The following is a 24,661-nucleotide window of genomic DNA, read 5'->3' as shown; positions in this document are numbered from 1 at the left end:
GGAGTACAGGAACTGATGGTAGCCACCATCTTACTTCTTGTACAATTTAAATTTTTATGTTACCAGCAACAACTCCCTAGGGTTAGCACTCTATCTGAGTGACCTTAGAATTCCTCTCATTGTGATTTAGCAAGGGAAGGCAAGTTTGCTGATGGCTATTTAGATGTACATTTCATTTGATTGTATTACATTTAATGTATGTTCTGCATCTTCCATCATAACTTGTTTGATAGTGAGACAAAATGAACTAAAGACTTAATCATAAACGGAACTAGAATTAATGCCATATCAAACACTAATAATCAAAGTGCTTTGAAAGTTTTTCAGACATGAATTGTATAAGCTAACTTTATCATGACACACTTTATCATCACACACACTGTTACATGTGTGTCATCTTTAGAAATATTCAGGGGTTGCTTTGGCTTTTGTGTGTGTATGTAGCTTTGTATGTATATGTTTATAGTTTTACATGTTTCCTTTTTCCCTCAGGATTGGTGGAACTCCACATCATATGCTAATTATTACAGGACCTGGAATGTGGTGGTGCATGACTGGCTCTATTATTATGCTTACAAGGACTTTCTTTGGGTAAGTAGCAAGATTTAATTGATACTGTTCAAGAAATGGTGGTCCTTTTCCAGAAAGCATTAGTATTGGGCAGCTACAAAAATTTATACTTAGCTGCCTTTAATTGTCTTGTAAGCCACTTATGCCTAAGAAATCTATTCTTCTTTGAATAGTACTGCTCAGAGACCATTGTGCACAGTTACTAGGCCAGATGCCATGTTTTTGTTTTGGATTTTACTTGACATGATTCCAAAGTGAAAAATACATAGAGACATTTGGAGGAGTTGAAATAATCCAGCATTACCAACAAATAATCTTTCTCTGGCTTCTTTCATGTTTTTCTTTTTTGCTTTTTGTTTCTTTGTTAAAATGGTGGAACACCTACGTGTGAGCTTATGTCTCTCCAAGAGGATAAAGTGTCATTGTGGCATTCTACATTCTTTAGAACAGAATATATGTACAGCAGTGAAATGTAATCTTGACTCTCATGGTTGATTAATGCTGTTATCTCTAGATTGCTGATTTTTATTGTTAAGTAGTGATGCAGGGCAGCAGGGGGCACTAAAACTGGCCAAGGACACTACCCAAATAGTTTACTAGTCACTGTCTGAGTTCTTCACCCACACACACAATTGCAAGACTGCTCAGGCTCTGCGAACCACAACAATGGGATTTATTTAACAAACCACGGAAAAACAAAGAGTTACTAAGGCCAAAAATGGCCTTTTACCTCACCAAAGCAGTGTCCAGTGTTTTTCTGTCCTAAACAAAAGCAGCTAAGATGGTGTCTTCCTGCCTCTGCCGACCTGAAGCATGCAGCAGCCAAACTCTAGGCCAGGTTCCAACTCACGAAGACAGCAGAAGACACAACAGGAGATGCTCCCGGAGCTGCCTGGATACCCCAGCATAACACCATACTAGCAACACTCAAGATAGCAGTTGCAGCGACTGAATGACCCAGCAAACAGCCACACTCAGGCAGCTCATTGAGGCACTCCACTCCATCTCTGGGTCTTCGCCGTCTCTGCCAGGCTGTAACAGCAGCAAAACAAGGAACAGTTTCAGTCGCTCAGATACTTAAAAAGCTTCCGAAATTTCCCTCTCTGAGGTTGGCTGCTGTAGACCTCTCCACATTCAGAGGCCTACAACAGACTCTGGAAGATCGGCTCGGTGGGGACCAAAATCACTGACACCAAATGCTGAAGATCCGAGAACCACTAAATCCCAAAGACTGAATCCATTTGCACCCCATGCTGCAGTCCCTTATATTACTTATTAGTCCCTCCACTCCCAAAATGTGATTCTTTTTAGCATTTTCCCTGGGGTTGTCTATCTTCACCAGCAGCCCCCCCTTTAGGGGGCACCACCGGTAACAGCCCTTGGCTTCAGCCACCCATTACAATAAGACACTATTTTTAAATTTGTTTTTGACAATAGTGTCAATATACATTTCATAACCTTCTTGGCAATGTAGTATGATGTTGTCATCATATTCAAGTATTTGATTTTATATGTGCCTCATTAAAATGTAAAGGTTCTTATGGAAAGAAAAAAAAAAGACACTATATAAGTAAGTGACAGTATGTTGTGGTGCAAATAGCACCTTATTTGGTGTTCTTTTGTTTATAAGTGTAGTTTCACTTATGGAGAGACAAGCCCCTTCTTTCTAAATCTTAGTTTTGTTACTTGTAATTCCAGAGAGGATAATGCTTGGAAGATTGAAATTCGAGGTGTTATTATATGAAAACTATGTTGTAGTCAACCCTAGTGACTTTAAAGTATAAGTTAATGTTTTTGGAAATATGCCCAGATCTTTTTACATTGTTTTTGAAGTGCCTCATTTTAGTAAAATAAGAATTTACATGCATAGATGTATTTTGTAATTATTGTAATACAAAGAACACATTTGGAAAATCAAATATAACAATAACTAAATAAGTGCTTTTTAAAATATTTTCATTTACCCTAGTTATTCACTAAGAAATTCAAATCAGCTGCGATGTTAGCTGTCTTTGCTGTGTCTGCTGTAGTACACGAATATGCCATGGCCCTTAGCTTGAGCTTCTTCTATCCCGTGCTCTTTGTCCTGTTCATGTTCTTTGGAAGTAAGTATCGTGGCATGCCATGAGTACTATGATAAAAGAGAAAATTCAGAAAATGAAAGTAATAAAATCACTGTAGAGTGTAGAATGTAGATACTTGGTAGGAAGTAGCATTTAGCAGATATATCTGATGACACATTGGTTGTGAGTGATTACCCACAAATCTGTTTCAAGGTGCTTATTCTTTGAAGTAGAGACTACTGAATAACCTCTTAAAAAGTACTGATAACATTGATCAGTGGTCATTGCTAGGTTATAATAAAACTATAAACAACTCCCCTAATTCTTAAGCTTTTTTAGTGTTCATATGGGGAGGGGCGGAGAGAATGACCCTTTTTAGAGTGGGTGGAGAGGAACAAGTTAGAATTTAAATGATTCCATGAAATAATTTTTCACCTGTTCTGACTACGTCCTGATTTCCAATTACTGATTTGTAAATTCCAACACTTTAGCTTTTATTTATGAGACCAGTGACTGGGGTGAAACATGTATGCAAACAGTTGATGCTCACTGGGGTGAATAAAATCTTACAGTAGATATCTGAGGCCCTTATCTCCTGATAGGTCACATTTTGATAGCTGTGCTTTTTTTGTTGTTACCTTTCTAACTTTAGTGACTTTCAACTTCATTGTCAATGATAGTCGGAAAAGGCCAATTTGGAATGTTATGATGTGGACCTCACTTTTCGCTGGCCATGGCGTCCTCCTGTGCTTATATTCTCAAGAGTGGTATGCACGTCAGCACTGTCCTCTGAAAAATGTGAGTCCTTAGTCAGAGTGGGGTAGGAAAGTGACCCATTTGTCCTTGGAATGTGGGCGGTGGTGGGAAGGAGAGTAGTGGACACTACGCTAAAAAAATTTTTTTCCCCTTTGGTTTTCCTCACCCTGAACTGCCCAGCTCTTGGTTTTCTTTTTGTCTTTATTGCTTTTTCTTCAGTTCCTTCTGTTTTTCTTCCTGTGTCCTTAAAATTAGGGTATTCACAGGGTCTTCCCCAATGACTTATGTACCCCCCCACCACTACCTAACAACACTCATTTTTCCTCTTCTTTCCTACTGTAATAAACTGTATGAATGTTCAGCCACTCTCATGCCTACGATCCCACTTCCCGTGATTCTGTCATCGTTTTTTTCTTTTTCATAATTAGCCAAGTCTCATTCTTAGGATTTTAGCTTTTAACTGAATATGGGTAACTCCCAAATACTATATCTCCACAGGTACCAATAACTACGTATGCCCACAATCAAGTTAATCAGTTTCTTCCCCAAAGCTTCAGCTGGCTCTCCACCTTGTTTTTATTATGCTGCCCTAATGCTCCCTCCTTATTTCTTCTTTATCCCCCTTGTGTATTTGAAATTCTCTGCATTCTGTCTCTAAAAATGAACACCATTCTCCATACTCAGCTTCCACCTGTGAGATTTAATTTTGTCAAGATCCAGTTTGGATGCAGCAGCTTGCATGAAGCTTTTTGAAATTCTCATTCTGGTCTCTTTTCCTATTTCAGAGTATCTCATCCATTCCTCAAATAAAGCACTAATTTTAAAGCTTGAATTATAGTAGTTTGTGTGTGTGTGTGTGTGTATTTCTCTGTTGTGTCTATGTATTTTATTGTCCATAACCTACCACTGGTTAGATTTTAGGCTACTCACAGTCAAGATGTGTGAAAATAAAATGCAAGATATAAAATGAAAGAGTATCTTGAATTTGGTCAGAGGCCATGCAATTGTGTAGCATTGACTAGACTTTTTCTTTTTTTTTTGTGGGACCCTTGCCAGTGGCCGGGGATCGAACTGGTGCTACAGAGGCTGCAGGCAGCCTCTCAACCCAGCGCTCAACCGCTGCGCCACCAGGGGAGGCCCACATTGACTAGACTTTAAAAGCTTTATTTAAGCTTCCAAATCAAGTGAATCTGACTGTAGATAAAATAATGAACTTGTTTTGAATTAGTGAAGTGTTTATAGCATAATGGTTACTGAAATGATAGGAGACATTTTAGAGATGTACAGAACATACATTAACACCCTGCTGCCTCATACATTGTACACACAAATAAACTTTTTTTTCATTCTTTTTATTTTCCTCTTGAAGCCCTCATTTCTGGATTATATCCGGCCACGTTCCTGGACGTGTCGTTACGTGTTTTAGAAACTTGGATTTTGTTCCTTCCTTGACACTGAAGATTGGATATTCTGCCGGCTCTGGGGCCAGCATCTGTTTCCAGCTGTTACTGAAGTTACCTGTGTTACTTGGACCACTCCGGCCATTACAAATGGTTTACTCCATTCCTAGGTCACCTAAAGCCCGAACTATTGGAAGTTCACCAGAATCTAGTACACTTAAGCAGTACTCTTAAGCAGTACTCTTTTTTGGGATACCACAGACTTATAACTGACATAATGACAGATTTTTGTGGGGTCATATTGGCTTAAGCCTTAGTTTTGTTTTGTTTCTTTACTCCATGTAATTGGAGACAAAACATATTTTTGTGGCCACTGAATTAGTCAAAACATGTGAAGAAATCATTGTAGTAATCTCTGGCTTAGAAACATAATGCATATTGTTAAACTATTTGCCAATCAACCATGCAATTGGAAAAGAAAAGAAAATAATTTGTCATGTTTTGCTATTTCTAGTAGGAAGAGACAAAATACCTATTTCCAAAGGTAATTTTGTTATGCTAATTTTTATTATTACTATTATTACTATTTTTTTTGGTAAAAAGTGCAGTTTTCAATTATTGACTTGATTTTCCCATACAATAGGCACACTTTCTGTCAGGCAAAAATATGCCTTTTACTTTGAATCCTTCTAGTTGGCAACCGTATTACATATTGAAGGAAACAGAAAGGAGAAAAATAAAAAGAATTAGCAGAGGATAAAGAAAAATATTTTCCCTTCTAACTTCCAAAGTAATTTTTAAATAGACTTAGAGTCAATCATGCATTTAAATTAATATATCTTGAAATTTGTGTGGAGGTATTTTGTTTAAATTTTAAGGCATTAAAGATACTTTTACAAGTATCCTTTGGTGCAGTTGTTTTATTGTCTAATAAATACTAGCTTGAATTATTTTATAGGCTACAAAGTCTGTAACATCAGTATTAATCAGCTCCATTAATAATTAAAATAATTAAATATCCAGAAGCTGGCTTCTGCATTCGCTCAATTCTTAACACGTTAATGGTAGTATAATTTTCTGTGAACCAAATTAGTAGGTGATTATTTTCAAGAAAATGTACTCTTTTATGTAATGTTCCCATATTATAAGATACCCATTGGTAGCACAATGTGGTATGTAGAAATTATTTTGTTTGTATATATGACATATAATTATGTTTGTAAAGGCTGAGCATTGGAAGCGATATCAGAGGCCATGTAGTTCAACTTTCCATCCCACAAATGAGACTTTTATCCAAATGCTTGTTGTAAGTTGGAATAGCCCACTTGGGAGGCTATACTGGTATTCTAACAGCTCTACTGCTATTCCGAAGTTTTGGGAAATCTTTTTTGAATTGTTTTAAAGTCAGTGTGAGTCTGACAGATAGGTAACCAGGGTTTCTTCATAGTCACAATTTGAACCCTGCTTAGTCAGACATTATTTTCCTCATATCTTTGATGCAGATGAGTTTGGGTAGTTTTCAAACATCAAATCCAACTTCAACAGATAAAAGTGCACCTCACAGGAGATTATTTTTTAAAAAATGGTGTTCCATGCATTCCCAAGCAGTAATGTTCTGTTATACTGTAAGGCAACTACAACTTTCAACTAACTGCTTTAATATAGCTTGTAATTTCTGGCTTTTTAATAGAATCAAAAAGAGTCAGTGACTTGAATTTAATTAAATTTTAAATTTAATGAAGAATCTGAGAAAAACAGGTTTATGACAGATGAGTGAGTCAATCTATTAATGAGAATGGAATTCTTATAGCTGTTAAGTACTGTAAATATATACACTGTTTTACTGAGAAGACTTCCTTTCTTTGTACTGTTGCTGAATATGCTTATATTTGTTGTACTGATCAAGGCTATTTAAGAAAAAAACTCATCTTCTGTGTTTATTAGTGATTTCTTCTGTCCAGGATTTTTAAGTGACAACAAATGACATATGTATTACTAAAGTCTTAGAATGCTAAGACTGACCTAAGAAAATTTCTGACACACTTAAAAAAAAACACTTTCTGTGAAAGAATCTAATTTCATAGCCATGGTCTTACTTCTAGCTGCTTTTAGCAAAAGTCTTTTCTTTAAACCACTACTACCTACTCTTTAAATAAACAAAAAATGAAACAGAAACCTCTTACTAAATTTGTTTCGGGAAGATTTATTTATCCTCATTTGCAAATAGAGATGAAAATTATTTTCATTTATAGTATGGTACTTTTTCCTTCTGAAAAGTAGTAAATATAGAATTTCTGTCCTGGAAAAAGTAATGAGAGTAACCATTATTTTGGTTTATTACCCAAGAGAAAAACTAAAATCTCTTAACTTTGTCATAAATTTGTTAGAAATGTCATAGATTTATTATTCTCAATCCTGGATAATGATGCAAAATGGAGTTTAATTTTGCTTGTGGTGGATTAATCTATGGTGGTTGTCTGAGTGTCAAGTTGCTTGCTTCATAATTTAATTTGAAAATTGAAGCTGCTTTTCACCTGTCGATACATAATATTTGGAATCAGGAGTGGGGGAAATGTTACTTCCTTTTTCAATGATTGCAAAGTTAAATGTGGGTGATATTGTCAGGTAAAAAAAATCATGTGTACAACTATTGTCCTCTCTGAAAACAGACATCAGAGAAAACACATACGTAGTGGGAGACTTCAACACACCACTATCAACAATGGATAGATCAACAAGACAAAAAATAAGTAAAGAAACCAAAGCTCTAAATAAGGACCTAGAGCAATTAGGCTTAACAGACATCTATAGAACACTAAACCCCAAAAAAACGGAGTACACATTTTTCTCAAGCGCACACGGATCATTCTCCAGGATCGATCACATACTGGGGCACAAGACAAACATCAACAGATACACCAAGATTGAAATCATATCAACCATCTTTTCTGACCATGAAGGCATCAAACTAGAAATAAACCATAAAAAGAAGGCAAGGAACTTTCCTACCTCATGGAGATTAAAAACCACACTACTGGAAGACCATTGGACTAATGAGGAGATCAAAGAAGAAATTAAAAAATTTTTTGAATTGAACGACAAGGAGGACACTAATATCCTAAATGTATGGGATGCAGCAAAAGCAGTAATAAGAGGAAAATATATAGCAATAGAAGCTCACATCAAGAAACAAGAAAGAACGCAAAGAAACAACCTCATCTCGAAGCTCAAAGATCTAGAAAAAGAACAACAAAAAAACCCCAAAACCAGTAGAAGAAAAGAAATAATAAAAACCAAAGCAGAAATAAATGAAATTGAAACTAAAAAAACAATCCAAAAGATCAATGAAACCAAGAGCTGGTTCTTTGAAAAAATAAATAAAATAGACAAACCCCTAGCCAGGCTCACAAAGGAAAAAAGGGAGAAAGCACAAATAAACAGGATCATCAATGAAAGAGGAGAAATCACAACGGACACAGCAGAAATCAAAAGAATAATCAGTAACTACTATGAACAGTTATATGGAAACAAGTTTAACAATCTAGAGGAGATGGACAAATTCCTACAACTCTACAATCACCCAAAGCTAGATAAAGAAGAAATAGAACACCTAAACAGACCAATTACAATTAGCGAAATTGAAATGGTAATAAAAAACCTCCCCAAAAACAAAAGCCCAGGACCTGATGGATTTACAAATGAATTCTACCAAACATTCAGAGACGAATTAGTGCCTATCCTTCACAAACTCTTCCAAAAAATTGAGAAGGAAGGGACAATACCAAACACGTTTTATGAAGCCAACATTACACTAATACCAAAACCGAACAAGGACAACACAAAAAAGGAAAACTACAGGCCAATCTCCCTAATGAACACTGATGCAAAAATCCTCAATAAAATTTTAGCTATCAGAATCCAACAATGTATCCATAAGATAATTCACCACGACCAAGTTGGATTCATTCCAGGGGCACAAGGATGGTTTAACATCCGAAAATCAATCAACGTTATCCAACACATCAACAAAAAGAAATATAAAAACCATATGATAATATCAATAGATGCTGAGAAAGCTTTCGACAAAGTGCAACACCCATTCATGATAAAAGCCCTTGAAATTCTGGGGATACAAGGAACATACCTCAACATCATAAAGGCCATCTATGACAAGCCAACAGCCAGTATCATTCTCAATGGTGAAAAGCTGAAAGCAATTCCATTAAGATCTGGAACAAGACAAGGATGTCCACTCTCACCATTGCTTTTCAATATAATACTGGAAGTCCTAGCCAGGGCAATAAGACAAGAGAAAGACATCCAAGGAATCCAAATAGGAAAAGAAGAAGTCAAACTATCACTATTTGCAGATGATATGATATTATACATAGAGAACCCCAAAAACTCCACAGAAAAGCTAATTCAACTCATCAATCAGTTCAGTAAAGTGGCAGGATACAAAATCAACACGCAAAAGTCAGTAGCCTTCCTATACACAAACAATAAATCTGAAGAAGAAGAAATCAAAAAGACCATCCCTTTTGTTATTGAAACAAAAAAAATCAAATATTTGGGAATCTAACAAAAGAGGTAAAGGACCTATACAAAGAAAACTATAAAACACTGTTAAAAGAAATAGAAGAAGACACAAAGAAATGGAGAGACGTCCCCTGCTCATGGATTGGAAGAATAAACATTATTAAAATGGCCATCCTACCAAAAGCAATATACAGATTCAATGCTATTCCAATCAAAATTTCAATGTCATTCTTCAAAGAAATAGAACAATTATTGATGAAATTCATATGGAATCACCAAAAACCCGAATAGCCAAAGCTCTCCTGAAAAAAAAGAAGGGAATGGAGGCATCAGACTCCCAGACTTCAAACTATACTACAAAGCCATAATCATCAAAACTGCATGGTACTGGAACAAGAACAGACATACAGACCAATGGAATCGAATAGAAAATCCAGAAATAAACCCACAGATTTATGGTCAACTAATCTTTGACAAAGGAGCAAAGAATATGCATTGGAGCAAAGAAAGTTTGTTCAATAAATGGTGCTGGGAAAACTGGGTCGCTACATGCAAAAGAATGAAGCTTGACCACCACCTCACACCATACACAAAAATCAACTCAAAATGGATTAAAGAACTAGACATAAGACCTGAAACCATAAAATATATAGAAGGAAATATAGGCGAAACACTACGTGATTTGCACATCAAAGACATCTTTACAGACACATCACCCAAAGCAGTGATAGTGAAGGCAAAGATAAACAGCTGGGACTACATCAAATTAAAGAGCTTTTGCACAGCAAAAGAGACAATAACAAAAACAAAGAGAAACCCCACCAACTGGGAGAACATTTTTGCACCCAACACTAATGATAAAGGACTGATCACAAAAATCTGCAAAGAGCTGATGAGACTCAACAACAACAAAGAAAATAATCCAGTCAAAAATGGGCAGAAGAGCTTAAAAGAAACTTCTCTGAAGAGGAAATGCAAATGGCCAACAGGCATATGAAAAAATGTTCAACATCACTTGTCATCAGGGAAATGCAAATCAAAACTACCATGAGATACCATCTTACACCAGTGAGAATGGCACATATTAAAAAAACTAGCAACAACAAATGTTGGCGAGGGTGTGGAGAAAAAGGAACTCTTCTGCACTGTTGGTGGGAGTGCAAACTGGTCCAACCACTGTGGAAAGCTGTATGGAGATTTCTGGACCTACTAAACATAGAGCTTCCATATGATCCAGCAATTCCACTCCTAGGTATTTACCCAAAGGACACAGAAACATCAATTCCAAAGAACACCTGCACCCCTATGTTTATAGCAGCACTATTTACAATAGCTAAGCTTTGGAAACAACCCAAATGCCCAAAAATAGATGACTGGATCAAGAAGATGTGGTACATATACACCATGGAATATTACTCAGCATTCAAAAAAGATAAACACATGCAATTTGCAGCAACATGGATGGCGCTGGAAGGGATCATGCTCAGCGAAATAAGCCAGAAAGAAAAAGAAAAATACCGGATGGTCTCACTCATAGCAGGAATCTAGAAAACTTAAATAAGGGACCAGGAAAATGAATAACTATAAGAAAGTGAAAATCAAAATCAACAAAAAACTATGAACCAGAGACACTTTTAGGGGGGCGGGGGTGGGAGGGGAGGGATTGGGGTCAGAATGGGGGGGCTGCAATTGTATGGGGAATATAACAATAAAATTTATTAAAAAAAAAAAAAATCATGTGTAACTGTTCTTTATTTGCAAACACAGATCATCTTAGAGAGTAAATCATTTGGTATAGACAATTTTAGCATAATTTAAAAATTTACTTGCTTGAAAAATTGAATCTCAAAGGTTTTATAGAAAACTTGAAAAGTTGTGTTTAAAAAAAGTCACATGGGCTAAATTTATAAAAGGTGTCATTTATAAATTATTGAGGTCTTTTATGCAGAGATAAATGTGTTTTAAGTAATTTTGAGTAAATTTCATTGCTTTGTGTGGGGGAAATGACAGTAAACTAATAACTAAAGCAACTAGGTGGTCTGGTATAGTGCAGTAGTTTAATGTTTCAGTTATGAAGCCATACTAAAAAAATATGCCCAAGCATATTAAGCCCAAGCATGTAAAACATAAAACATAAGTGTGGCTTCTGGTTGAGATGGGAGTAGGGACCCGGAGCTCTTTTGATTGGTATATACATTTTCGGTCAATAACTACCTCATAGGATAGTTGTAAAGCACCAACCCTGCAAAAATAGAGCCTCATTATTAATCTTCCGTAAATTCTAAACATAAATCATCATTACTAACTCATGGGGATTCTTTAACAATGTTAATGTTTCAAATGCTACAGTTTCCAAGAATGTATGGTTTTCTTTAAAATAGTCTCTGAATAATGTGAATTGGTATTGCACCTAGGCTCACTTATAATGAAACTGGCAAGAATTTAACAGGATTGTTAAAGGCACTGGTCGTTTCCACCTCTCCAATACTACTTTTGGATTTGTCTGTTTAGCACTGGGATAGGATGTTAAGCTATGAAAAGAAATGCATTTCTGCTTTTACCTAGGTATTTAAGCCAAATGTTCAGTGTGTATACTTAAGTTTTAGAATTTATAGAGAAGAAAACTAATGAGACCTTCTGCCAGTGTAAGGGGTGCATATAATCATGGAAAGTAGAATAACTTTCTTAATGGAAGAGAGTTCATCCTTTCATTAATAAAGTTCAAGTGACTTGCTTACTAATCTTGTGCAAAATTTAGTGTAAATTAAGTCATTTATATAATACAGCATGTATATACTATCAAGGAAAAATCTGTCTTGGACACTTAGTTCTCTCTGGGTTTTATTTTTATTGGTTAGAAATTGAAAGGGCTAGGACATTAATGTTTTGAGGAGTACAATGAATACAGTTAGTGAAGCTTAGACAAGTAACTGGTTAGTTTCTGACATCGCCAAGTCCTGTGAGTGTTTGAACCCAGTTTATAAAGGAAATAAAATAAGGCCACTCTGGTTAAAACAGGCAGAGTGGAGCCCTTGTCACACGGTACCCCATGCTCTTCTCTACCCTAAATTTAAAACCCAGTTTGGGTCCTCCCCAGTGGCGCAGCGATTTGAGTGCAGCGCTGCAGAGGCAGGTTTGATTCCCAGCTAGCCAGGGAGATTCCCACATGGTGCAGCAGACCTCTCCTGTCTCGCCCACTGCTCCCCTCAGCAGTGTTTTCGGTCCGTCTGCCTGTTCTGCTTCCTGCTCTGTGTCTGGTAAATCCTCTCACCCTCCCGCACATCTGACCTGTACCCCAGCTACTGTATAAATAAAATAAATCTTAAAATAAATAAATAATAAAACCCAGTTTGAAAATCAATAACTACTAAATCCTTAATTATTGTTTCCTTTTATTTTCCTCTGAATAGAAGCACATTCTAACAGCTAATTTGGATAGGAGAGTCAGACTGATTTTATTCCCCCCCACCCACCCCCCTGTGAAATAGAATCCAGATTTATTACACTCTAAAGGTCTAAAATGTCCAATTTTCAACAAAAAATTACTAGATATGAAAAGAAAGAATGACCCATAGGGCCTCCCTGGTGGCGCAAGCAGTAAAGCACAGCACCTTGAAGCTATCTGCAACCTCTGCAGCAAGTTTGATCCCACATGGTGCAGCAGACCTCTCCTATCTTGCCTGCTGCTCCCCTCAGCAGTGTATTTCAGTAGATTTGCCTGTTCTGCTCCCTGCCCTGTCTCTGGTGAATCCTCTCACCCCCTGCACCTCTGGCCTGTACCCCAGTTCTTGTATGCATAAATAAATAAATCTTTAAAAAAAAAAAAAAAAGGAAAAGAATAACCCATAAATAGGAAAAAAGTCACTGGAAAGGCCCAAGTATCAGTATTACCAGAAAAATGCTTTTTTGAACTAATTTAACCCAATTAGTGTTCCCTATTTAGTCTTTTTTTTTAATTGAGGGAATATTGGCTTACACCATGATATGATTACTCTACATGAGGTGTAGTGTCAGCCTCTTCAGATGTATGTTACCACATACCACAGCCACCAGCTAGGCACTCATAGTCCAAGGGGCCTCCACACACTGCTCTTCCCCCTTCCTGGCCCTCTCTGGTAGGCTCAGTTCTATAGTGAGACTTGTAGGGTTTGTTACTGGTTTGATTCTGTTGATAGCTGACCTTTTTTTTTTTTTCTTTCTCTGTTCCACATAAAAGTGAAACAGTTAATTTTCGAAGTGATATACTTGTAAAAAATCTGAAACTGCCTCTGTATTTTTTTTTCTTAGTGCTTCTTCCCTCCTCTCTTCTGTCAGCATGCCCTTCCCCAGAGAGGCTAACCTTTAAGCTCACAAATACTTCATCTCTTCGTGATGGTCTTTTGTTGGTTTTAATGAAGTAGTAGGCGTATTTTCTCTGTTTCAAATACCTTTGAAAGATGAGGTAGTTGGTGCACCCACGTGTTTAGAGATAGTTTGAGTTACCATGTAGAAATGCCAATTTGGAAGGGTGGGAAGAGTTCAAGTCCCAGCCAATGTTCTGCCATGTAGGCCAGTGCCACAGCCTCTTGTGTCTCTTACAGTTTGTGCATTAAGTCTGTAGTGTTCTGAGAGCTTCAGAAACATCGTGTAAACCTGATTATTTTTTTCCTGAGTTAGTTGGGTTTTTTTTTTAATATTTTATATAATTCTTACATCATTTTTCATTTTTGCACAATGTATGCTTTTCATTTTGGTTATATTCCCCATACAATTGTACCCCCCCCCTTATTTTGACCCTAGTCCTTCTTCTCCCTGCTCCCCACCCCACGTAGTGTGTCTCTGGTTTATAGTTGCTTGTTGATTTTGATTTTTACTTTGTATTAGTTAGTCTTTTTCGTGGTCCCTTAGTTAGGTTTTCTAAATCCCTGCTGTGAGTGAGACCATTGGGTATTTTTCTTTTTCTTTCTGACTTACTTCTCTGAGCATGATCCCTTCTAGCTCCAGCCGCTGCAAACTGCATATGTTTATCTTTTTTGATTGCTGAGTAATATTCCATTGTGTATATGCACCACATCTTCTTGATCCAGTCATCTATTTTTGGGCATTTGGGTTGTTTCCAAAGCTTAGCTATTGTAAATATTGCTGCTATAAACATAGAGGTGCAGGTGCCCTTTGGAATTAATGTTTCTGTGTTATTTGGGTAAATACCTAGGAGTGGAATTCCTGGATCATATGGAAGCTCTATCTTTAGTAGGTCAAGAAATCTCCACACAGCTCTGTGTAGTGTAAACCTGATTGTTTTAAGGGACTTTCTATAATTATAGATGTTTTTCCTCCTTTTTGTTTCTTCTTTCCCTGAATTCCTATCCCCCATCCTTGTTTGTCTAATCACCTGTACTATCACTTTGTATAATGTGCACTGTATTAACTTTAGCTTAAAATTGAACTAAAAATATATACACAAAAAATATCTTGCACATAAAGAAGTGACAAATATATTTGGGGAGAACCTATTATTTTTTAAAAATAACTTCAAATTTATTTAATATTACTATATATTAGCTATATTTCATGTTCATCTTTATATGTGAATATAGTCAAAGAGAATACAAATAACTGGATTGAATTTTACTGCCCTGGAAAATGGAGAGGGGCCATGATCCCGGTTACAATGAAATAAATAACAGGGCCCAGTTGTAACTTTGCATGAAAAAAAAAAAACCCTACTCAAACCTATACTCTGATGTAAGCTCATTGCTTCATTCCTTTTGCTGTTGACCTTTTATTTTTTTATTTTTGTTTTTCTAAATTTATTTTATATATATATTTTACATCATTGTTCATTTTTAAATAATGTTTGCTCCATCCCTCAGGTGTAGTCCCCATAGAATTTCCTTCACCAATTCACCCGTGCACCATCACCTCAGTCCCCTGTGCTCCTCTCTCCTTCCCTCCCTCTGATCCCTCTCCCTTCTCCTCCCCTACAGGATATCTCTGGTTTATAATTGTTTGTTTTTGTTATGTTGTGTTTTGTTATTTTTTTTCCCCTGATGTCTTATTTGGTTCCCCTATATCCCTGCTATAAGTGAAACCATCTGCTATTTTTCTTTTTCCTTCTGACTTAATTCACTGAGCATAATTCCTTCTAGCTCCATCCATGTTCCTGTGAATGGCATGAGTTTATCTTTTTGATTGCTGAGTAATATTCCATTGTGTATATATATATATATATATATATATATATATATATATATATGCCACATCTTGATCCAGTCTTCTATTTTTGGGCCTTGGGTTATTTCCAGGTTTTATCTATTATAATTAGTGCTGCAATAAACATAGGGGTACAGGTATTCTTTTTAATCAATGTTTTTGTGTCCTTTGGATAGATCCCTAGGAGTAGAATTGCTGGGTCATATGGTAGCTCCATTTTTAGTAGACTGAGGAACCTCCAGACAGCTTTCCATAGTGGTTGGACCAGTTTGCACTCCTACCATCAGTGTAGGAGAGTTCCTTTTTCTCCACATCCTCGCCAACATTCATTGTCGCTATTTTTTTTAATATGCGCCATTCTTACTGATGTAATATCTTTTAATATGTAATATCTTACTGGTGTAATATCTTTAATATGAGCCATTCTTACTGGTGTAAAGTGGTGGCTCATTGTGGTTTTGATTTGCATTTCCCTGATTATAAGGGATGTTGAACATTTTTCATATGCCTGTTGGCCATTTGTATTTCCTCTTTGGAGAAGTGTCCTTTAAATTCCTCTGCCTATTTCTTGACTGGATTGTTTACTTTGTGCTTGTTGAATCATGTGAGTTCTTTGTCTATCTTTGTGATCTTGCTGTTGACCTTTTAAAATTTGTGAATGGGTGTTTCTGAAAACACACACATACTATCTCCAGGTGTAGAAATGTACTTTGATTTCTAATGAAAGGTGAAAGTCTGTTGGCGAGAGGAAGTCTGCCTTTTTAGATAAGGCTGGGGAAACTGATTTTGAAGTAAGATAAGTTGCTTCCTCCAAAAAATCTCATAATAGTAACATAACTAGGTTGAGTTAAAAGTTTAGGTTCCTTTTCTTTTAGGCTTAGATTGTATTTGGACCCATATTAAGTTCTTAAATCTAATTTATAAAACTGTAGCACCCGTTTGTAAATACACTATGAGAAACACGTGGAGCGGCATACTCAAGTTATCCCGGTCACTGAATTTTCTCTGTAAAGCCCTGTATAATAAGAAAGATAAAGTGACTGTAAACATCAGCGCTATTTATCAGGCACTATGCTATATCTGATGATGGAATGGTGAACAAGGCATAAGCATAGTCCTTCCCATGTGGAATCATGAAGGTTCTTAGATAAATAATGACATACTGAAATGGGTCAAGCCTGAGGTTGGTGGGTCCTCATCCATGTCCGTCCTTAAGGATGTGACCTAACAGCAGACACAGTGAAAAACAATAACAGGATTTATTTACACAGGAGAAAAGTAAGGAGAGAGAATTTATGGACTGGCACAAGGCCAGATACCATCTCTCCTAAACTCGGTAGCGTATGCAATGTTGAGCAGCGATTGAGGTCCAAGCGGAAGCCACGCCTGGCAAGCTGGGGGCTTCACAGACAGTTTCCCCCCCAGAGGTTTTAACTACCAGAGCTCTAGCTCCTCCCCCACTAGCTTTTCCCATTAGCCCCCACTCAGGGGGTAGAGTGTGAAACTTCTACCATGGAGGTGGCCATCAGCACCACCCTCTGGCTCAAAATGTGCTCCTCACTTCCTCATACAATAAGGCCACAATCCGAGGCATTTCAGTTTGGGGGATATCCTTCTTGCCTGGAAGCAATACTAGAAGTTACTGTTCCTTGGGAAGTGTTTGAGCAATACCTCTTAGATTCTTCTTTCTCAGTATCTCCTTTTAAACATTTCTAATTGATACCTACCTTCATTCTTTGACACATTAAATAAAAGTACTGGCCTACTTCCCACCCAGACTCCTTCAGGGGAACTTTGCCTGATCTATTTCAGTGTTTACAGCTGTGTGTATAATCCCAGCCCACATGCTTAGAAAATGAATTGAAAGCGAGATTGGTGCAAAAGCATACCCACACACTGTTTATTGTTCTTTCCTATTTTGGGCCTTGTATGGTGATCACTGATGGGCTCTCTTCTAAGAGCATGTTTTGTCCACCTGAATCCTGGAGGAAACTACTGCTGAGTAAGCTGCCACAGCAATCAGATAACACCAACGAGTGAAATTAACCCTGTTTATAACTATGGCTAACTCATTTTGTCTTGATGTTTTCTATGTAAGAAAATTGGCACTGCTCTTGTAACAGACTTCTCCACTTAAGGAGGAGGCACCATGTTCCCTGCAACCATTTACGCACAGCTGCCTTGGGAACGAGGGGGTGGAACTGGGTGGAGAGGTGAAGCTGAGACAAGAATGGTCCTGGGACAGGGACAGGGACAGGACTCAAGGACAAAAATGTTCCTGTTCCCATGGGCTGGGAAATAAGAGGTTAAAAAACTGATGACTCCAGGCTGGGACAGTAGCTACCATAAATTTCCTTGGCTCATTGGGTACCATTTCTGAGCTATGTTTGTACTGCTTATCAAGTTGGTTGCTATGAGGAAAGGGGGAGCTAAAAGACCCAGAAGAAAAAGGGAGTTGCTGACCTTGAGACCAGACTGGTTCAATCTGGAGCTGCAGGCACACAGCCTCCTCGAGATGTTCACCTTGGACCTGGCCCTGGAAGCCTGCACAACCACCGAGCTGCAGCTGATTGGGGCTCACAACCAACAACAACAAATGACTTTAGCTAAGTCCACTGTCCTTGCTTTTTCAGCCAATAAAATTGAATTTCTTTGGTCTAAAAACCTGGTCCTAAAACCTACATAGACCCTCACCCCCAAGCCCTCTCAGTCTCTTTCTCATGCCCAGAGAGGTCTCCCCAGCTCTTTTCTTGCTCTTTCTCTAATCAGTGAACCCTGGCTCCTTGTCTGCCCTGACTGGTGTCTGCAGAGTCCTCTTTTCTACCTTGACCAAAGGGTCCCTTTCCTGGCCTGGAAGCAGGACCCGTTGGTCCATCCCACTGACTCCCAGCAAGTGGAACAGTGGACATCAGCTACCCTGACAGGTTAGCTGCCTGTTTTGTGGGGGAGGTTAGGATTGGATTGATGGGCACTGGGCCTGTTCTCTCGTCCAGTAACAAAGCTATTGCAGCACGGAAGGCAGATGGGCTCAGAGAGAGGCATGTGGAGAAGGGCTTGCTTCCTTCTCGTCTTTAGACTGGCACCAGGATCTTGGGACTTGGAGGAGACACATGGAAGAGACACGTGGGTGACAGACAAATGGGGAGGCTGACAACAGCAGCCTTTATCTTGATTTGTACTTTGATTTTGTTCCTTTCATCCCAGACTTGCCAGGCCCCTTTCATTCCCTTCTTATGTTTCCCTGGCAGAAGGTGCCTCCCTTGTAGCAAATTTTCAGGCCTCATTGCCCCCCAGTCTTTAAGCCCACCCTGTTTGGCAGGACACTTACCCATGGGAAGGGTAACTTTGGGTGTTTTATTTGGAATATTCTTTCTTCTCTCTCTATGCACATTAACCCTATTAAATTTCTTTCACACTAAGAATACGCTTTCTTTTTGTGCGTATGGATGGCCAGACACCTTCAGAGCACGTGAGTTTAGGGGCCATGGGTTACACCTCAGTCTGCATGTTACATTTTGGTATAGTATTTTCCATCAAAGACCCCAATATTTTTCCTTATTCCCTTTTAGGATTCCCTTGGAAAAATTCAAAATTACAAGGAATTTTCCAAGAGTAGCTATTGTATTCTTCAACAGCAATGGTTTTATTGTAATGGTCTTTGTCCTCATCTACTCTTGTGCTTACTACTTCATTTACTTCTGCAACTTTAACCGAAGTTGCTGTGAGCTTCAGACCTAAGTATATATATAATCAAATAGTTACCTTCCTCTCCCACCCAGACATCTCAAAATGCCCGCAAATTCTAATGCAATTTCTCCAAAGCTCTATTCCAATCTGTTCTTCCTCCTGTTCTTAGTGAACAGTTTTTATAATCATCACACCATTGTACAGAATAGAAAATGAGTTGTCTTCATTTTTTTTAACACCACAGAACCAATCCCTTCCCAAATCCTGTAATTTTATTTTCTATGTATATCTTGAATCTACTTACTTATCTTGATCTCCTCTATCAGTGACCTACTTATGTTCTTTAAAACTAGGGTAAGACTATGAAAGATGGGTTACTTTATTCTTCCAGTACCTGAAGACTAGGTAAATTATGTAGTATATAAGCTAACTTTGGGGGACGTATGAAGTTCAGTATCATGCCATGGTTCCAAACTCCAATTGGAGTCACACGGGTGAGGAGAGAGGAAGGCACTAAATTTTGGGAGTACCTTCCACCTACTTGTACATTGCTTCCACCCCTAGCATGTTTTGGCGGTTGCCAGTTTATAACTATCTGTGTGCTACCTATATTTTATTTTTTGGAAAATAGGGTTAAAAGCTAAAAATACTCAGACATCCAAGGTGACAAGAATTGAAAGAGGGCATTAAGATTTTTGTCTTTGTTTTCGACACGTATTCTCAATGCTATTACTGTGGAAACCAGAGACTTAAGTTATCACTACAGCAGGAATTGAACCATCCCTCTGATTTTCAAACATGCATTGAAGGTACCTGAGTCAGGCTGAAAAGCTTTCTTCCCTCTTGAACTGTGTATCTAGACTCGTGGGATTCTGCCGGCTTTATGGTTCCATATTAATACAAAATGTTTCCTGCTGGCGGTAAGGGGTCAAGGGCCTCAGCTATTTAGTACGAATGAATTTATCATATTCTCTCCTGAGAACAAGTTTTTAAGAAAGACCCAACGATTTCCCTTAGGTTGGCTCCGCCTAAAGCACTACTTCTTCCCCTGTCTGCAATAAAAAAACGTCCATATAGGGATGCCTCCACGCGCTCCAGAGGGCGGCACTTAGCAGACCAAGGAACACGCTATCAAGATGCCAAGGACAGGGAGGGACAGCACCCCAATAATATCGTAATTGATGGGAACCCAGAATTTCTGATTATCCAATTTCCTCCTTACTTTGGCTTTTAGGGAAATATGTGAAACAAGAAAAAAGTGGATAGAGACATGGAAACAATTTTAAGGGGTGCTATCGCTCAAACAGCTGGAGCCCTTCTTCCAAAGGGGAAAAAGTGCAAGAGTCGCAGAGGTACGCGGGCTACCAGCCCCGCCTTTCGGGTGCCTGCGCACTGGCTCCAGCCTGCGGGCAGCAGCCCCGAGGTGAAGACACCTACCTCAGTGAGAACGGACGGATGAAATATTTTAGTTCTCAATTTATTGCCACTGAACCCATGCTGTGATTTAAAACACCTCGGAGGGCCTCCCTGGTGGCTCAAGGGGTTAAGACACAACCTATGAAGCTGTCCGCAGCCTCTGCAGCACGAGTTCAATCCCCGGCCAGGGAGCAACCCACGTGGCGCAACAGACCACTCCTGTCTTGCCCGCTGCTCCCCTCAGCAGTGGATTTCAGTCAGTCTGCCTGTTCTGTTCCCCACTCTGTCTCTGGTGGGTCTTCTCACACACACCCCCACCCCGCCCACCGCACCTCTAGCCTGTACCCCAGTTCTTGTATGCATAAATAAATACATCTTTAAAAAATAAAATAGGGCCTCCCTGGTGGCTCAAAGGGTTAAGACGCAACCTATGAAGCTATCCCCAGCCTCTGCAGCACGAGTTCGATCCCCGGCCAGGGAGCAACCCACATGGCACAGCAGACCTCTCCTGTCTCACCCGCTGCGCCCCTCAGCAGTGTACTTCAGTCAGTCTGCCTGTTCTGCTCCCCACTCTGTCTCTGGTGAATCCTCTCACACCCCGCCCCTCCCCACACACACACCTCAGGCCTGTACCTCAGCTCTTGTATGCATAAAAATAAATCTTCAAAAACAAAACAAAACAAAAACAAACACACCTCGGATCCCGATAGGTTGTTGGGATGGTGTCTTTCTCCTCCGTCGGCACCGCCGAAGACAGTCCCCATTGAGGGTCGCTGAGGCGCGGGGTCCTGGGTTTCTATGACAACAGGCAGGCGTTCTGGGGAAAGGCGAGGCAACAAGATGTCTGGCGGGAAACACAAATTACCAGTATGAGTATCTAGTGTCCGTCTTCAGTCACTTGTGCAGAAACTCCGCGAACTCTGCCTGACCCCTGGTCGGTGGAGCTACGCGGTCCGAGATCGCTGCTGGGGGAGGCCGGGACCCGAGCCCACCGGCCTAGAGCGAGGGGCGCCCGCCGAAGGGAACCGGCTCTCGGGGTGGGGCGGGGGTGGGGCGGGGGTGGGGGTGGGGTGCTGAGAGCGTCCTGGCCTTGGCCAAGGCCCGGCCTACGACGTCGCATCAGGTGGCCTGAGAGAACCCAGAGGTCTCCTCAGTGAAGGAAAACTCATACTAGATAAACTGTGAACTTTGACTTTAACATAAGCACTTAACGGGTTTCTTTCTTTTTCTTTTTTGCCTTCAGGACTGTGTAGCCGCTCGGCCAAAACCTGTGCGCCGCTGATTTGTTGCTAGGTTAGCTTTCCACAGGGATATTTCGAATTACTAAAGTGATCCAGGGATAGGAGGCATTGTTTATTATGTCTCCCCCGAAAACGCCGTCCACCTTGCAAAACTCCGCGTCAACACCTATGGGCAAAAGATTAAAATCTGTATCCAAGGAAGAGACAGGTAAAGATCTTCAGGGATGTCCCAGACATAATGTTGACTCTAGACAGAAATCACACGGCAGGTCATCCACTGTTTTCCTTAATCGAAGATTTTGGGATACCTTAATTAGCTTCGTTTCCCCCAATATACTTGTTTTCGTAAAGCCGTTCCTTCAGTCAAAAGCCATTCCTTTTGGGCCTCCCCTGGTGGCGCAGCGGTTGAGCGCTGGGCTGCGAAGCTGCCCGCAGCCTTTGCAGCGCTGCCTTGATCCCTGGCCAACCGCGAGGGTTTCACACATCGTGCACAGACCCCTCCTGCCGCGCCCACTGCTCCCCTCAGCAGTGTATTTTGTCAGTCTGCCTGTTCTGTTCCCTGCTCTGGCTCTGGTGAATTCTCTCACCCTCCCGCACTTCTGACTGTACCCAGTGCTTGTATAAATAAATCAATCAATCTTTAAAAAAAAAAAAAAAAGCCATTCCTTTTATGGTATTTTGGAATCAGCCATGTTTCACTTTTCCACCTAAGGATTGTAATTTTACCCCCAATTGCAGATGAGTTTTATATTATCTCAAATTCACCCTATTTTAAATACCAGCAGTTATATGAAACAGTACTTTTTTTGGTATCTAGTCTATTACTATAAGGAACTTAGTAGTGGTGATAAGAGGAAGATATGAAATTTAGTACATATACCAATTTGTTCTAGGTTTTAGTAATTAGTAATTTTAAATAAAGTAATTCCTTATTGAAGACTTTTATTCATGTCCAGTTAAATGCAGATCTGGCCTAGAATAATCGGCTACTCCCACTGCAAAACCTTCCACCAGTTCACTTTCATCTTGTTTGGGGATATTGTGCTAAATCCCCACTCAAACTTTTTCATATTTTTCTGTTTCCTCTGCTATTCTGATTGTATCCTAAACTTTTTTTTTTTTATTATTTATTTATTTATTTATTTATACAAGCACTGCGTACAGTCAGACGCATGGGAGGGTGAGAGAATTCACCAGAGCCAGAGCGGGGAGCAGAACAGGCAGAAGGACCGAAGTACACTGCTGAGGGGAGCAGCGGGCGGCAGGAGAGGTCTGCGTGCCATGTGGGACCCTTACCTGGTGGCCGGGGATTGAACCCGGGTTGCAGAGGCTGCAGGCAGCTTCGCAACCCAGCGCTCAACTACTGCGCCACCGGGGAGGCCCTGTATCCTAAACTTTTAAAAGAGATTTGGTAATGTGAACTTGAGAGGTTTTGACGGCGATCAAAGAATGATGCCTCCTTACAGAAATGAACATAAACTATGTGAAGGGCATAGATTAGTGCAAGTTCTTTAAAAGGAGTGACAACCCAACTCTGATTGACTTACAGATCTTTTCCTAAATTAGGAAAAACCCTATTCCTTTACAAGTCCTTTGCCCTAATCAAGCTAAGTATAACTCTCTGTACCTTTCTTACTCTACCAGTTTGCTCAGATTATTCCACTCTTCATTTTCACCAATCTCAATTCTTGTAAATCCTACTTAGAATCCTTACACTCTATAAATGCTCCAATTTAATATAATTATTCTTACTTTTGAATGTATATGGAAAAAATTACTAAATAATTTGACAGTTTTGAGGAGAGATTGCCTTTGCCACTTCACATCAAAAGGAAAATAGACATTCCCATTATTTTATGGCTATCCTAGTTTAATTTTGGAATAATGAAGTTTATACCAGCGCTGGGTTATTGAAACATTGTCTGATATAAGTGTGAGTAGAGCAAGCAATATGGGTTTCTTTTTCTTGACTACTAGATGATATACAAGTCTTTTAAATATTATTTGCTCTTCATGTCAACTAGAAGCAATATTTCTCTCTATTAGAAACATATAGGTGGGATTGGTGAGACAACCTGGGAATCCCCAACTAACTCTTCAAAAACTAAAGGAAACTTTTCTCCCCAATTACATTCTTAGGACTTCCTGAACTAAGGGAGAAAAAAAATATGATGGATCATTCAAAACCCCTTCCTACTTCCCTTCAGAATGAGTTCATCCCCCAGGAAGTACTTCTTTCTCTGACCGCTGCAGCTAATGCTGGCCCTTGTCCAGAAAACTTACTGCCTCCTAAAAAAATAAAAGCCCCAAAGGTATGTATATACATATATATAAAGTACTTGAAAACACTTATTGTGGTATTCAGTTCATTAAGTATTAAAGATATGTATTCCAGATTGTCTTAAAAACTATTTAAAAGTTAATTTTGTAGTTTGATGGCCTGGTGGTGCAGGGGTTAAAATCTCAGTGCTATTAAGCTATTGCCAGCCACTGTGGCATGAGTTCCATCCCCAGCCAGGGAGCTAACCCACATGGCACAACAGACCTCTCCTGTCTTGCCTGCTGTTCCCCTCAGCAGCATATCTCAGCGGCTCTGCCTATTCTGCTCCCCACTCTCTCTCAACCCACTGCACCTTTGGCTTACACTCCAGTACTGGTATGCATAAATAAATAAAAATAAATCTTTTTTTAAAAAGTCAGTTTTGTAGTTTGAAAACTAAAATCTTTTTTTTAAAGATTTATTTATTTATGCATACAAGAACTGGGGTACAGGCCTGAGGTGTGGGGGGTGAGAGGA

The 24,661-nt window shown here is 39.2% G+C and overlaps 2 protein-coding genes and 1 long non-coding RNA gene across 6 annotated transcripts in view; 2 read left to right on the top strand and 1 right to left on the bottom strand.

Moving 5' to 3' along the window:
• Positions 1-7,607, top strand: part of SOAT1 (sterol O-acyltransferase 1) — a 60,122-nt gene extending 52,515 nt beyond the window's left edge. The window contains exons 13-16 of the mRNA XM_037506383.2: positions 493-591; positions 2,540-2,675; positions 3,286-3,431; positions 4,759-7,607. Of these exons, the coding sequence (XP_037362280.1) occupies positions 493-591; positions 2,540-2,675; positions 3,286-3,431; positions 4,759-4,815 (438 nt within the window). The 3' untranslated portion in view covers positions 4,816-7,607. The remainder of the gene's footprint in view (positions 1-492; positions 592-2,539; positions 2,676-3,285; positions 3,432-4,758) is intronic.
• On the bottom strand, positions 2,515-21,624 carry LOC119241233 (uncharacterized). Its single transcript, XR_005124269.1, has 4 exons — positions 21,319-21,624; positions 17,984-18,096; positions 16,684-16,744; positions 2,515-2,701 (listed from the first exon to the last, which is right to left on the bottom strand). It is a non-coding gene; the product is annotated as an uncharacterized LOC119241233 (long non-coding RNA).
• The window catches only part of AXDND1 (axonemal dynein light chain domain containing 1), a 73,109-nt gene continuing 69,886 nt past the window's right edge, over positions 21,439-24,661 (top strand). Inside the window, exons 1-3 of one of the 4 annotated variants that reach the window (XM_037506379.2) lie at positions 21,439-21,490; positions 21,867-22,072; positions 24,004-24,176. In XM_037506379.2, the coding sequence (XP_037362276.1) occupies positions 21,982-22,072; positions 24,004-24,176 (264 nt within the window). In that variant the 5' untranslated portion in view covers positions 21,439-21,490; positions 21,867-21,981. The other 3 variants (XM_037506380.2, XM_037506382.2, XM_054693435.1) reach the window with 3 other exon arrangements.

This window comes from Talpa occidentalis, unplaced genomic scaffold (genome assembly GCF_014898055.3).
Source record: "Talpa occidentalis isolate TD23 unplaced genomic scaffold, MPIMG_talOcc4v2.1 talOcc4.12, whole genome shotgun sequence".
Classification (NCBI taxonomy): Eukaryota; Metazoa; Chordata; class Mammalia; order Eulipotyphla; family Talpidae; genus Talpa; species Talpa occidentalis.
This window is presented reverse-complemented; position numbering and strand designations above follow the sequence as displayed.